Source organism: Patiria miniata, unplaced genomic scaffold (assembly GCF_015706575.1).
Source record: "Patiria miniata isolate m_02_andy unplaced genomic scaffold, ASM1570657v1 HiC_scaffold_4, whole genome shotgun sequence".
Lineage (NCBI taxonomy): Eukaryota > Metazoa > Echinodermata > Asteroidea > Valvatida > Asterinidae > Patiria > Patiria miniata.
This window is the reverse complement of record NW_024037071.1, coordinates 3,709,518-3,722,564: the sequence shown is the minus strand read 5'-3', so window position 1 is coordinate 3,722,564 and position 13,047 is coordinate 3,709,518. Positions and strand designations below refer to the sequence as shown.

The 13,047-nt window shown below is 39.4% G+C and overlaps 2 protein-coding genes across 6 annotated transcripts; one reads left to right on the top strand and one right to left on the bottom strand.

Moving 5' to 3' along the window:
* Positions 1–1,526: 1,526 nt before the first annotated feature.
* LOC119739751 (palmitoyltransferase ZDHHC16-like) lies at positions 1,527–7,757 on the bottom strand. 5 transcript variants are annotated; one of them, XM_038214797.1, is made up of 9 exons: positions 7,643–7,757; positions 6,104–6,380; positions 5,428–5,622; positions 4,528–4,645; positions 3,839–3,972; positions 2,802–2,867; positions 2,351–2,575; positions 2,098–2,168; positions 1,527–1,650 (listed from the first exon to the last, which is right to left on the bottom strand). In XM_038214797.1, exons 2-9 carry the CDS (start codon positions 6,359–6,361, stop codon positions 1,542–1,544), a joined length of 1,176 nt encoding a protein of 391 aa, XP_038070725.1. In that variant the 5' UTR covers positions 6,362–6,380; positions 7,643–7,757; the 3' UTR covers positions 1,527–1,541. The 5 variants fall into 5 exon arrangements, with proteins under 5 accessions (XP_038070725.1, XP_038070729.1, XP_038070727.1 ...); XM_038214801.1 differs by having other exon boundaries at positions 2,351–2,572; XM_038214799.1 differs by having other exon boundaries at positions 6,104–6,375; positions 7,643–7,712.
* LOC119739753 (WD repeat-containing protein 54-like) lies at positions 7,753–12,000 on the top strand. The gene is made up of 8 exons (XM_038214804.1): positions 7,753–8,045; positions 8,834–8,896; positions 9,143–9,209; positions 9,337–9,390; positions 9,892–10,099; positions 10,222–10,384; positions 10,608–10,676; positions 11,136–12,000. The coding sequence occupies exons 1-8, from the start codon at positions 7,821–7,823 to the stop codon at positions 11,268–11,270; spliced, it is 984 nt and encodes a 327-aa protein (XP_038070732.1). The 5' UTR covers positions 7,753–7,820; the 3' UTR covers positions 11,271–12,000.
* Positions 12,001–13,047: the final 1,047 nt, after the last annotated feature.

Sequence of the window (13,047 nt, the reverse complement as noted above, 5' to 3'; positions counted from 1 at the left end):
GTATACGCTGTTGCATACAAAACAAATCTGCACTGCGTGCGTGTTTAGGGCACAAAGTCAGTTATAAATTGGGGGGGGGGGGGGGTTCGGTTCGGGAACCGCCCTGTTCAGCCGCTGATATGTTACGACAATAGTAAAATGGGGTCAAAAATAAACAGAATGCTATCAAGGTCCTCAATTTATTCTCAAATTACCTTAAAATGCAGGAGAAAGCATCACAGATTTCTAAAAATTGTAAGGGGGCATACCCATAGACCCCTCAATAAGTCTGTACCAAAGGCACGCCTTTACTCAACCCCACCCACATTTCCTGACGCTAGATCCGCCCCTAAAAGTGCATTTGGTGCAACTTCAGCATATTCAAGGTATAAATAAAACTAGCATGGTTGATGTCAAGATTTCATGTACATGCATACTTCATAATATAGTACTGTTTTAGGAATGAGAAATAACTAAGCACCACACGTCTGTCTTCAGACATTTGTATGGATCTTACACATGACAGCCATCTTGGAAGCTTTTTGTATTGTTCCATAATTCAATAAAAAAACCCAACCAATTTCCTACTAAAAAATACTGCGTACAAACGTCATTTTCAATGTCAAAAATATGATACCTTTCCTTTGTAATTCGTTTTCATGATTTCAGCATGACCACTTTTATCCCCAATAATGAAAAATGTTTCGTATCCCTAATAAAAAAAATTGTTTTGGTTGATTTTAGCTTGTCAATTGCAAAAACAATTTAATTTAACGTGGCACTATTATTTTGGACACCTATTTACATGATTTGAAAACAAGATGTACATTTTTCATATTGTGGTTCCAGTTCTTAACCTGAAGGGAAAAAGGCTCAGATACTTAAAACTTTTACGTCTATTCTGGAAGATTGAAAACAGACCCATATGGAGAAAACTCATGGTGATGACGAGAAAAAAAGAATCTCTCACAGCATACTTGTGAAAATCAACTATGTTAAAAAATTTGAGTTTAAAAAATAAACCCGCAGTACGACGATGGCCTGTTGCAAATATCGTAAAACTACTAATAAAAACATTAACTATCACAATAGTTTACTATCAATACGCATAGAAGTGTGACGTCACGCGGGGTCACCCCAATACTGATATATCCAAACATAGTCTCCTCCACCATTTTTACCATATGATTTCCATAGCCGATTTAGATAAACAGTTTCTAGTTAAAATTTCTCAGACATTAGGAATAAATAACACTGGAAAATAGGACAGTGCTTCGTAGCTGACTGTAGTCATCACTCAGAACGTGACAAATTCCGTTATTTTTCTTTTCCAATGGATGACAAATTGATGAAAAAGAGGCACCATGTGTGTCGCTACGTGAGGCCAGCATTGTACAATACTATGTGGTACATGTATTTGAAAAGGCTTCATATAAAAGCATTGAAAAACAAGCTTCAGTGCAGCATTAGTGAGAGATAATGTAAATTTCTCATACAAAATAATGTTGTACTTCAAGAAAGACTACAAAATATACATGGTGTATGCATATCAAGTACAGTTGTCATGGTAATGCTGCAGATACGTAACCAGGCGTTACAAGTGATTCCCAGCGTGTCCCATCATGCTCCGGGGGATGAGAGGAAGGCAGAAGGACGTGTAGCCAAAATGTTCTGTTGAGAAATCAAAATAAAAAATCTAGATTTAAATATTTCATATTGTTCATAGAATTCTGCTCGGAAAATCTAATTTCAATCACCGGAAAAGTAGGAAAGAATGTTAACTTCGGACACCACTTTTTTATATCATATGAAGGTTAGTCATTGCAAAACTGTTGAAAAGCCATGAATCAAGGACAAAAAAAACATTTCCAATTTTGTTAGGAAACACTTTGAAAATGCACTCAACTCTTCATAGACTTTGAAGACAAAGTGGCGTCTGAATACTACATTCTTTCCGAAAAACATTTGTTTGATATCAATGCACTTACATGCACCAATCTGTAATTTAGTGGTCACTTGTGCTACTTATCACTCATTAAATTCGTTTTTTTCTGAATTTATAAAAATGCTTGATACTGTTGCTATTAAAGATCATAAGATCAAGATATTGAGTCTCACCTGCCACCATAAAGTCCAAGCAGCATTCTCCAGTTCTCTTTTACACCAAAATTGTAGGGATTCTTGTAGACCTTCGAAAAGGGGAGCGAAAGAAAAGTTCCCTTCGATCAACATGTTTGTAACCATGGTAAGAAAGGGAGAGTGGGGGGGGGGGGGGGGGGGACTACCTTAACATGCAGAGAATAAGTTTCCTCCACTTCTCAACGAAACAAAAATTGTAATAAAACAAAATAAAAAGGTCATTGGGACTCACCACGTTGACCTTTTTCAATCTGGCTCTCTCCGAGTCGTTGATGTGTTTCTCTATGCTGGTTTCCCCACGGCTGATCAGACGGATGTGCCAAGCCGTCAGGACGCCCAGTGCGATCAGCACGCTGAAACAGATGATGAACTGAAAGACCACGGCCTTGTGGTAGGCAGACTCCGAGTCGGTGAGGGCCGAGATTCGCTCCATCAACGGATCCGTCTTGTTTTGCTGCTACAGAAACACAATTTTTCCCCCAAATGATACAATGGTTTTCCAAGGATACAAAGGGAAATCCCCCCCCCCCAAAAAAAATCTGTGTGCCAAATGCCATGCTTGTATCATCAACGTACAATTCTCCCAAATATTTCCCCTATCCGCCCCACTATAACAGCCAACAGACAGTTAAGACACTGAGAATCGATCAACAGCCAGAGAGAAATCTATGTGTGGTACTTACAGCAACTTTATATGAGTGCAGCATTGTGAAGAGCACAGACCCTGCTAGAAGACTGTCAAATGTTTTCTGTAACAAAACAGTAGATTTGTAAAAATAACCTATACAAATGAGGTGACAATGGTCAGACCACATTGACTGGAACAACAGATGAACGAACAGTTGTGGTCCTTCCCTGAACCACTACTCTTCTATGTAATCACAACAAACTATCAGTGCCAAAATGTCGTAACTCAGTTTTTAGTCAGTTCAAGAAAAACGCATCAATAGGTTTGCGGTGGCTCGCTAAATTTTTGCATTTCATTAAATTTAAAGATATAAATTAACCTCAGGAAGATAATTTATTCAGAAACAATGCTCAATATGTTGAACTCTTTGCTATCCCGCGTGATTTTAGATAACATAACTTTTAAATAAATGAGATCAACATACCTTGAGACAACGGGCTATGTATAAATATGTCAAAACATCGTAACTCGTCGAGATATGACGTTTTTGCATGAACACACAATAATGCCCCCATTACTTTAGCACATAAGGCTTAAATCTGGTGAAGTTGCAAAATATTGTATTCGTATAGAACAACTTATCATGACTATAGGTCAAAGGGTTTTGGAATTATGGCTAATTAATTATTCATATGCATGAATGGTAATTCTGCTCTGTGTACACTACGTATATGGGGAAATTTCTTTTTTTTTCAGCGCGTAAAGCCGGATAATTGTTCGCTGAGCGGCAACCAGTTGTCCGATTTTTATGTTTTTGGTATCAAAAGATGCGCAAGGCTCGAGGCTAAAAAGTTAGAACAGCTCGGTTCACGAAAATATATATTTTTTTAAAGCTATTGCGGAAAAAGTTGGGGGGGGGGGGCAGATTCCGTCCCCCCCCCCCCTCCTGGCCCCTTTAGGGTGAAGTCCCCTTGTCTGAGAACTGGCAAAAGCTGATGACTCATTTCGACAAGGTTGCAAAGATTTGTACACCTTACGAACTGTGTTGTAATTAACAGGGATAGGGTTAATACGAAAAAAAAGGTTTAGTACCCGAGCGTCAAAGAATTCTTCACTGAAGAGCGGCCACGCTGAGATGCAAACATACAGAGTACCCGTCCACATGTAGATACAGAATAATATAAAATAGCGGTAGTTGTAATGTCCGACGCAGTTATTAATCCAAGCTGTGTCGGCCGTCTGTTAAGGAGGAGTTATACAAAGCTTCATCTTCAAAAACAATTTACCAGGGTTGTGCCTATTATGCTGAATATTCGATCATCAACTGAAATCCAAATAGTATTCTTTTTCCATTAAAGTAAGCAACTTGGTGAATTTGAAGCTCATCAATGCTGAGGTTTGGCAAGACTACTTTAGGGTATAATAGTAGCCATTTTGGATTGTTACTATTTCCTCATTTTAGAAAACATTAATGAAGTAAGGATGTGTAAGTAGAATCCCCAAAATAAACTTTTCCAAAAAAAATTAAAAATAACTAAAAATATACCCAAATATGGGAACAAATATATAACAAGACAGGTATTTACAATTGATGGAAATAAGGCGTATTTCCACCACTGGGATTTTGACTTTTAGTATGTCATTCTAGAAAACAATTTTGTTGCAATTTGTGTCAGATCAAACCTTATTTTGCCTAGACAGCCCCACCCCCCTTTCCTAATGGTAAGCTGTGGTAAATTGGAAATGACTATCAACACATATAACACTGTTGCCAAGGATACGACAGTGATGGTCCATTCTTAAGATGCACTTGTTGCATATACTGCAGTGGTGTGTTCTAGGAGGCTTTGGGGCGATACACTTCTTGCAAATCGTCGCCACCCCTGTATCTGGCACGATCTTAAAAAAAAAAAAGGGACAACACAGGGTCAAAGAAAATCAGAAACACAATTTTGAGGAATTTGTTATTTTGTTATTCATCTGAATGCGCAGTTTTTTTTCAAGTACATGTGAGAAAATAAACACGTTTACTTGGGCTGAATTCAAACCTGGAACCTAATCTAAAAAGGATAAACGTTGGCAAAAAGAAAATCAGAAACACAGTTATTCAAGGAGCTTGTTCTCTCCTGTATTACCTGTGGGCTAGTTACTGTCCGAGTGCATTTAAGAAATTATATACACAAATTTACTCGGACAGGATTCAAACCTGGAACCTCCTGTTTTTTTCCCCCCAATTTTAATCATTCAAACATTATGTCCCTGGATTCAACAAATCGGAATCCAGTATCCAAAGAGAAAAATCAATTAAATGCCAAGAAATATTTGAGAAGGGGGTGGGCGGGGCCTGCACACCGACGGAGACTTCGGGAGGGGGAGGGGATGTTGTTGAATGCAGACACATATGGACGTACATGTACTAATACACTATTGGTAGCATCTTCTGTTTCAAACACTGCGCTACTAATAGCAGCCTAAAACTTGGGAGTGGGGGAAAACGTATTACTCGATGATGACATTTCTTTATCTCCTACTCAAAATATCCACTTGAATAAAACAAAGCTAGCTTGACAGAAATTGCTGCATTCTTTGTGATCTAGTAGAAGTGTACAAGCAATGCTCCTTCAAAGACCTGACAAAAAAAAAATGCCCAAGTTTTGTATCCACTGGTTTGACTTTGTTACCTGCGGCGGGTAGCCAGGGGGCGTCCTAACCCCCTTGTAGTAGTGGAAGGCGATGTTCACTAGCAGCCAATGGCCAAAGATCAGATGGAAGGTGAACTGGACGTAGGCTTCTGTCTCCAGGCAGCGAGGCAAGATGCAGATGTAGACGACGCTGACTACAGTGGAGGAAAGTATAGTGACCAGCACGACCATCAGCTGCCAAAGGAAAAGAGTAAAGTTGCTTTAATCCTAACTCTATGGTCAAAGCTTTCCATTTTTGTGCAAATTTTGTGCACTGTGGCAGTGACCTTGTTGTTAGGGGGTAGGGACTCATGATTAGAGGGTCAAGGGTTCGAATGCTGCTGCTGCCAATATGCTGTGTCCTTGGGCAAGACATTTTACACACACATTTGCCGCTTTCCACCCAGGAGTAGACGTGGGAACCGGCATTAGCTGGGAAGCAACCTGCCTTGGCCTGGTATCTCATCCAGGAAGGAATAGAAATATTCTCAGTCGTTTCATACCACGGAAACCTACTTGATAAACACCAAAGATTTGACCATACTACATGCATTTTTTCAACCTTCGCTTTAGTTGCATTAGAGCAATGCTACCATAATTTTAAAAATGGGCCAAAACTTCATATACATTTACAACATTATCTGAAGTCTACGAAGTAGAATGTCATGATACTCACTGGTCCCATGTATCTTGTGATGTGGTTGACAAGCCAAAACAGAGGTTCCATGCATGTATCGAGTACCATATTACGGTTAGTGAAGAAGTTGTACGTCAGACTGCGAAGACAGAACTTGATGTATCGGTAGCGATCACACACACGGGAGCACACGTTGCGCCGCCTCCTGCTCTTATCAGTGTCGTAATCCATGATGTAGTTGGTGCTTCCAGTTGAAGATGCTGGTATGGTGAGTGAGATGTCTGATTGACCTTTCATTAGTAGCTCATCATCTACACTGCAGAAGACAAAAATTTACTGAGAACGGTCATGAAAGTACTGATACTTGTACCTGTGAATTCCAGAATAACTATTTTGAAATACACCTCACTTTTCTCATAAAGTAATTTAGAAACTACTTTGCAAAAAAACAAGAGCTCTTGATGGGCAGTATAGCCTACGAGACATGATATAGATTTGCAATGGTATTTTTGCAATGTTGTAATGATAGCAAATCAGTTGAAAATTGCGTTACACTTGCTGTAACCATAGCAACAAAGTACAATTACATGTATGCCAACAATAAATAATCTTTATTGATTGATAGCCTGGGCATGGCAAAATATAGCGAAGTGGCTATTGTTACGGCAGCCGTTGTTTAACCCTCCTAGGATACTTTTTTGATACGCACGCAGGTATATAATTATTTGTTTCCCGCGTTTTAGCGAGGAATGCGACAGCTCAGTCGATAGAGGGTGGGATTTTGCACTGCGAAGTTGCGGGTTCGCATGTCAGTTTTGCACTCGAATTTTTTTCCTTTTCTAACCTGAGGCTTTGCAGGATTTTTTTTTTAAGGGAAATAAATTCCGAATTTCATAACGTTCAAATTCACTTTTTTCCTTCTAATTTCATATTTTCTTCTCATGTTTTTATAAAAGTTGCAGTACTACCGTAACGATAGAAAATGGGAAATGCGTTACGGCTGCCGTAACGATAGCCACTGCGAAAATATAGACCTGTTATTGTTAAGTGAGCTGGACAAATGCTGGAACAATTGTGGCCAACGTCTATGGAGAGTCAAGAACATTTTCGAAGTATTTCCTAACAAAATTGAAAATGTTTCTCAGTCCCAGATTCATGTCTTAAAATCATCATTTTTGCAATGAACATGATGAATGACATTCATTGAGATGCGAGGATAAATATGAAAAAAAAAGTGGCGTCAGGTTGCAACATTTGTTCCGGTCATTCCTCCCTGGTTGGTCCACAGCATGCTCCAGGCAAGATGAAAAGAAAAGAATGTTGCAACCTGACGCCACTGTTTTTCACACATCATCTCAATAAAGGTCGGCCATTGCAAAAACTTGTTGGAATGGAAAGGGGGACCAAGTTTCTGAGAAACATTTTCAATTTTCTTTCGAAATACTGAGACTCTCTATACTGTGTACACAACCGCTGAGGTGGCGTCTGGATACTACATTATTTCCAGACAACGCTATACATGAATATTTGTAAAAATTAGAATGATTTTTTACAAAAGACAAGGACATGGATATTCACCATGTAGCGCATGCGGCGGATCCCGGGAGTACCAAATTTAAGAAACAGTGCTGTTGAAGTCTAGCGCCCCCAAGCGGTTTATGAAGTCCAATCCTCGGTCAATTTTTTTTTGCAGCCGACACACACAGCTAGCAGCCGCAGGATTTTACTAACTAGCAGCTCGAAAATTGCATTCAAAATGTTCCAAAAATCGAAGCCCATTCACATGAAAGGCACAGCTTCACTGCTGTACAACAATCTGACGGTCCTGAACAGCCCAGAAAAGAACATGACCACGTATGCTGTGGTGCACAAGTCCGTGGTTTGTATGGCGAGCTGCGCGAGCGACACGTCAAACGTCAGCCACAAGCAAGTCGCCTGCAAAGACCCGTCGCCTACTCCGCAGAGCACCATGATTCTACAGGTTAAAATTATTATTCACTAAAATCCTGTGTTTTGGTTTGATGATGATTAATATGCCTTAAAAAGGTTTATTTTGGGGTAATCATTGTGAGCATTTGAGTTAAAAAAAATAAGAGTTAAAAAAAATAAGAGAAACCTTCATTTCCTTTGTCAGTCTGTGTCAGCCATGATGGATGATGGTTACTATGGCAACAGGATTTTACTATAGGTCCAAGCCTTTGTTTGTGCTATCTGTCTTTGGTCAGGTTCTGTTTCATTTTATTTTAGAAAACGTATCAATGTATGACCTTTTTAAGTTTTAATACATCCCCAATTTGAATAGTACATAAAATATTTTAGTGATGGGAAAGTGACTTAATTTAGACAACAGGATTTTTGGTCATGCCAAAAACTAAACCAGTTTCTCGTTCCATTTTCCCACCCGCCTCCTTTTTAAAGATTGTACATTTGCCATTTATTTTGCAAATATTGTCAATATGTTATGCTTTTATTTGTTTCCACTTGAACAAAATTGTAGCTATGTAGAAAAAAGGTGTCCAAATGGTGACAGCTCTTTTGGACACAATTTTGTATCAGCGAAAGAGTAAAGACAATGGAAGAATCTATCTGCCATCTTGGAAACAAAAACGCCATGGGGGGGGGGGGGAGGGATACGATGTATTTTTGTAAACTATGTATTTTTTTAGTTACAAAAAATACAAATAATAATGCTTTGTGTTCAGATTCGCAAATAAAAGTACTTTTTCCCACAAGTTCATCTAATTTATATCATTTCTTTCCTGGATCCAGGCTAAGTTTTGTCAGTTACCGTCTCGGACGTTGCTCGTTCTCTGCTACCAAAGAGGAATTCAGGTACAGGAAATATTAAGACCTTTGTTTCATTTCAGCAATATTCCAGTGTCCCATCCCTTCCCCATGTACCCCTAGTCCCTCCCCCTCCCCATTTCTCCCTGGAAAAATATCTAAACCATTTCGTTCTAATAAAAAAGGCAAAAAATTTTTTTATCAAAATTCAAGGAGCTTTTTAAACAAATGTGAGCAACTGAGAGAAATCTGAGAAATCTGAGAAACATTTTTTATTTTGTCTTTTTGCGATAGGTATATGAGCCCGACGGTTCAGCTTTAGTTTTCTGGCACGCGCTTGTCCACATCGATCCAAGCGTTGGTAAGTTAAGACAAATGACATTTTTTTTCTTTCAAGAAAATAATTTTGCCTTGAGTGTGTATTTCTGTACTACATTTGCCAGCAGAATTGAATACTGATTCATGCAAATTTGGATTTTTGTCTTTAGGAATGTCATTTGCAAGAGGAATAGCTGCGGTTCATGACAGCTACATAGCAATAGGTGAGCGCTGGCAACACAAGTTTAATTTTGGTTGTGCAGAGTTGGGTACTGGGGGATAAAGACGGAGAAGATGATTGTTTGAAGGTGTGGATAGATAAGACATTGTTAAGAAACTAACATAGAACATGGTTTCTTGGCCAGAGCAAGATCTCACAGAAAACGAACAGCCATTTGGTAAAATGCATAATGACCAGTATCTGTTTTGAGTTAAGCTATCTCATTTGCATCCACTAGAGTTCCTAGATGCATTTTTAAAATAGGGTTTGCTGTATTTGTCCTTTGTACTTTTAAGATGTTATTAGGAGAAGAAACTTAAAGACAGAAGAAACGTTCAGTTGGAGGAAACCCGAGAATGATTTTCCAATAAAAACTCTCAGGCAGGGATTGCAAACCCAATCTACGGCCTAGGTCGGACTCGAACCTGGGTCAATTAAGTGGGAGGCAAGGCTATTCCCACTGTGCCAACCCGACTCCTCTGTTATTATCTGTCATTGTTGGTAGGCACCTCCACAGCTCAAGTTCTCATCTTCAACGTCCCGGCCCGAGGGACCAACGTGACTCTCTCGGAGTCCCTGACCGGCCACTCCTATCCCATCAGTGCTCTGGCTGGCGACGGTGCCATCATGGCCTCGGCCGACGACTCTGGGTGCATCATGGTATGGCAGGCCAGGCAGAACTTCACAAGGGTCTGCCGGATTAACGGTGGCGGGTAAGTCCAACCAGGCTTGGTTTTCTATTACAAAATATTTGCACATTTTCCCCCTTTTATAGACTTGATGCTGGAAATATTTTTTGACTCGTTGCTGTTCTGAATTTGTCTTATATTCCCAGAGTGACTTGTTCCTCGGTGTGTTTCTTTGACGGCTTGGTGATCGGCGGGTTTGGGTCAGGTCACATCAGGGTATTCGATGCCATGAGAGGGACACTGGTCTCAGAAATCTGCGCCCACGCCAAGTGGATCCATGCCATTGATATAGCGCCGACCGCTGGCTTGGTAAGACACCACAGTTGATTTATAATAGGTTGAAGTTTCACTGAATATAAAAATAAATCCGAGTGCAAGATGCTGATTTGTGTTGAAGCCTTGCGTACGCCCTTTGTACTTGAAATTAGAAGGGTTATCAAGTATATAATGTAATGATAGCTGACAACTCCACTTAAACCTCTGGGTGGGCTTTAACTCTTGAAGTTTTTTGTTTTTTTGTTTGTCTCCCCAGCTCTTGTCAACCTCTGAAGACACCTTTGTCAGGGTGTGGTCAGTTTCCAAAGACGGGGATGTAACTCAGGTAAGAGAAAACTATTCTTGTATACTGATGACTTGGCAGACGTATTCTTTGGTCCAGTAACTAGACAGTGCCACTTATCAATGGACTTCTTGCACAGCCTTGTAGAGGGTTGTGGGGAAACACCTTAAGATGAGACCTTTTAGGACAGAACTGTTAGCTGTCAATTTTGCTGAAGAATTTTGCTGAAAGTACATGAGCAATTTCTATCAACAGCCATTATCACTTTATTTTAGAGTTCTCATCAAGTCAGTCAGAAGAACGAGGGATAAACAACGACAAAGGACTTCCCTTGTGACACTTCATTTGAATAGCTTTCGATGACTGGATGACTTTTAATGACTTGACAGCAACTTGACTTCATTCCAAATTCCTGAGCAATTTATTTTGGTTCACTACTAATTAGGTCAGAATTCTGAACATAAACCTTCACTGATTTTTTTTGTGTGATTTGATTTTTAGATTCAGTTGATGTTCAGCGAGAGCGTATCGGACACCCAGCTGAGCGGGGCCCAGTTTACGAACAAGAGTGGTCGAAGCTTTGCCCTGTCGGGCTACGACCTGAATGAAGTCGTCTGCTACAACCAGAAGGTGTAACGGGGACCAGTTTAAAAATCTGTGGTCTGCAATTGGCCGAGTCTGACAGGGGACCAGGCAAGGATGAACCAATAGAATCGGTTCTTTTAGATGTTGGTTGTGATGTAACTTCTTGTGCCTTATGTGTCTTGTCAAACGGCTTCGTAGTGGACCAGGGACATGCAATAGTGAAGTTGGTACTAGTTGGCCGTCTTAAACCCTAACCCAGACGAGTACAGATATCCCAAACAAGCACACCCTCGGATGCTGTTCATATCGGCAGCAGCAAAGACGACCTTTTGTTCTACCGTTTGGACTGAACAGGCTTCACATTCCTTGTTGTGTTGGTTACGATAGATTCGGCAGGGTTTAAGATGTGGTCAATATTCACATATTTCAATTTTAATGCACATTAGATAACCAAACAAGGTAGTGAATTACACCCGTTTCAACACGGAATTTCCTTAAATTACAGTTGTGCGCAAACCTCTTGTCATGGTGTTTCACAGTACATTGATTTCAAAAGTGATGTGGGAAAAAAATTGCTAGATGTATACGGTAGTTGTATTCTTTGAGCATACTTTACAGCACACTATAAAGCATGTATTAGGTAGTGAAATTTCCATCACACATTCTCAAACACAGTCACATGTCAAAAGTATAGCTTGTCGTATTGTTGAAAAGAGTATTCTTATATGTATTCTAGTTTTGAACAAAAAATATTTATATTGTATATTTTGAGCTTGTAAAAGTATTGTTGTATTATTATTATTATTATTAATCATTTCTGGTAATGAAACCAAGGATTCCTCAAAAGCGCCCTAGGCACTGTAGCTCGCAAGCCTGAAGAAACCTGTGGAGAGAAGACAGTGAGAAGAAGTTACAGTTTTAGAGGTGGGAGGAAAAGCCCAGAAGAATATTCTGGGGGAAACCCACGGAATCAGGTAGGGACTGAAAACCCAATCCACATATTGGCCCAGGTGGGATTCGAACCCGGGTCACAGCGGTGGAAGGCGAGGAAAGTACCACTACGCCAACCTGACTCCCCTATATTTCTCCGTTTTAACTGTCAAAAAGGACAAAAAACCCTGTAATTTCACCATCTGAAAGCATATGCAGGGCAAGCAACACTTGTTTTCAAATCAGATCAAACTACAACACACCACACACTGATAAATTTCATATCGCTTATCACTGTTTTATTAAATTGGTTTAAAACTTAAATATTTCAAAAGGAACACTCAACGTTTATGTACAGGATCAAATGAATGCATTCTTTATTGGACTAGCAAGAAAATTGGTGTCGAGCATCGAGGCAAAAAAATTTCATGTAGTTAATATTGTTCCTAACTTGGTGTTAAGATGCCCCATGCCTTGAGGTCAAGTAAAACCGTTCCTGAACTTGATTATATTGGGCATTTGCTGACACTGATGTTGAAAAAGTGACCAAAGAAAAAAACAACCCTTGATTCATACTATTATTTTATTTCCTAAAATTCTTCTTTGCTTCAGTTAGAGAAATGTCAAGAGAAATAAAAGAACAAATTAATGAAATATTCTTTTCTGTGGTTTTACTTGGACCCTTTTTGCTACATGTATTAAATTTAGCAAACTTGTCTTTTTGTCCACACCAACCTGTACAAAAACCAAACAACATGCTTAAAAAAAATGTGAATTCAGGCAGTACCTTAAAAAATCTTTCATACAAATGCATACTTAAGCCTCGGGCTTATGTTTCAAAAAACATAATTTTTTTTTATTGGAGGAATGTTGCTTAAAAAAAAAAGTGGAAAAATTC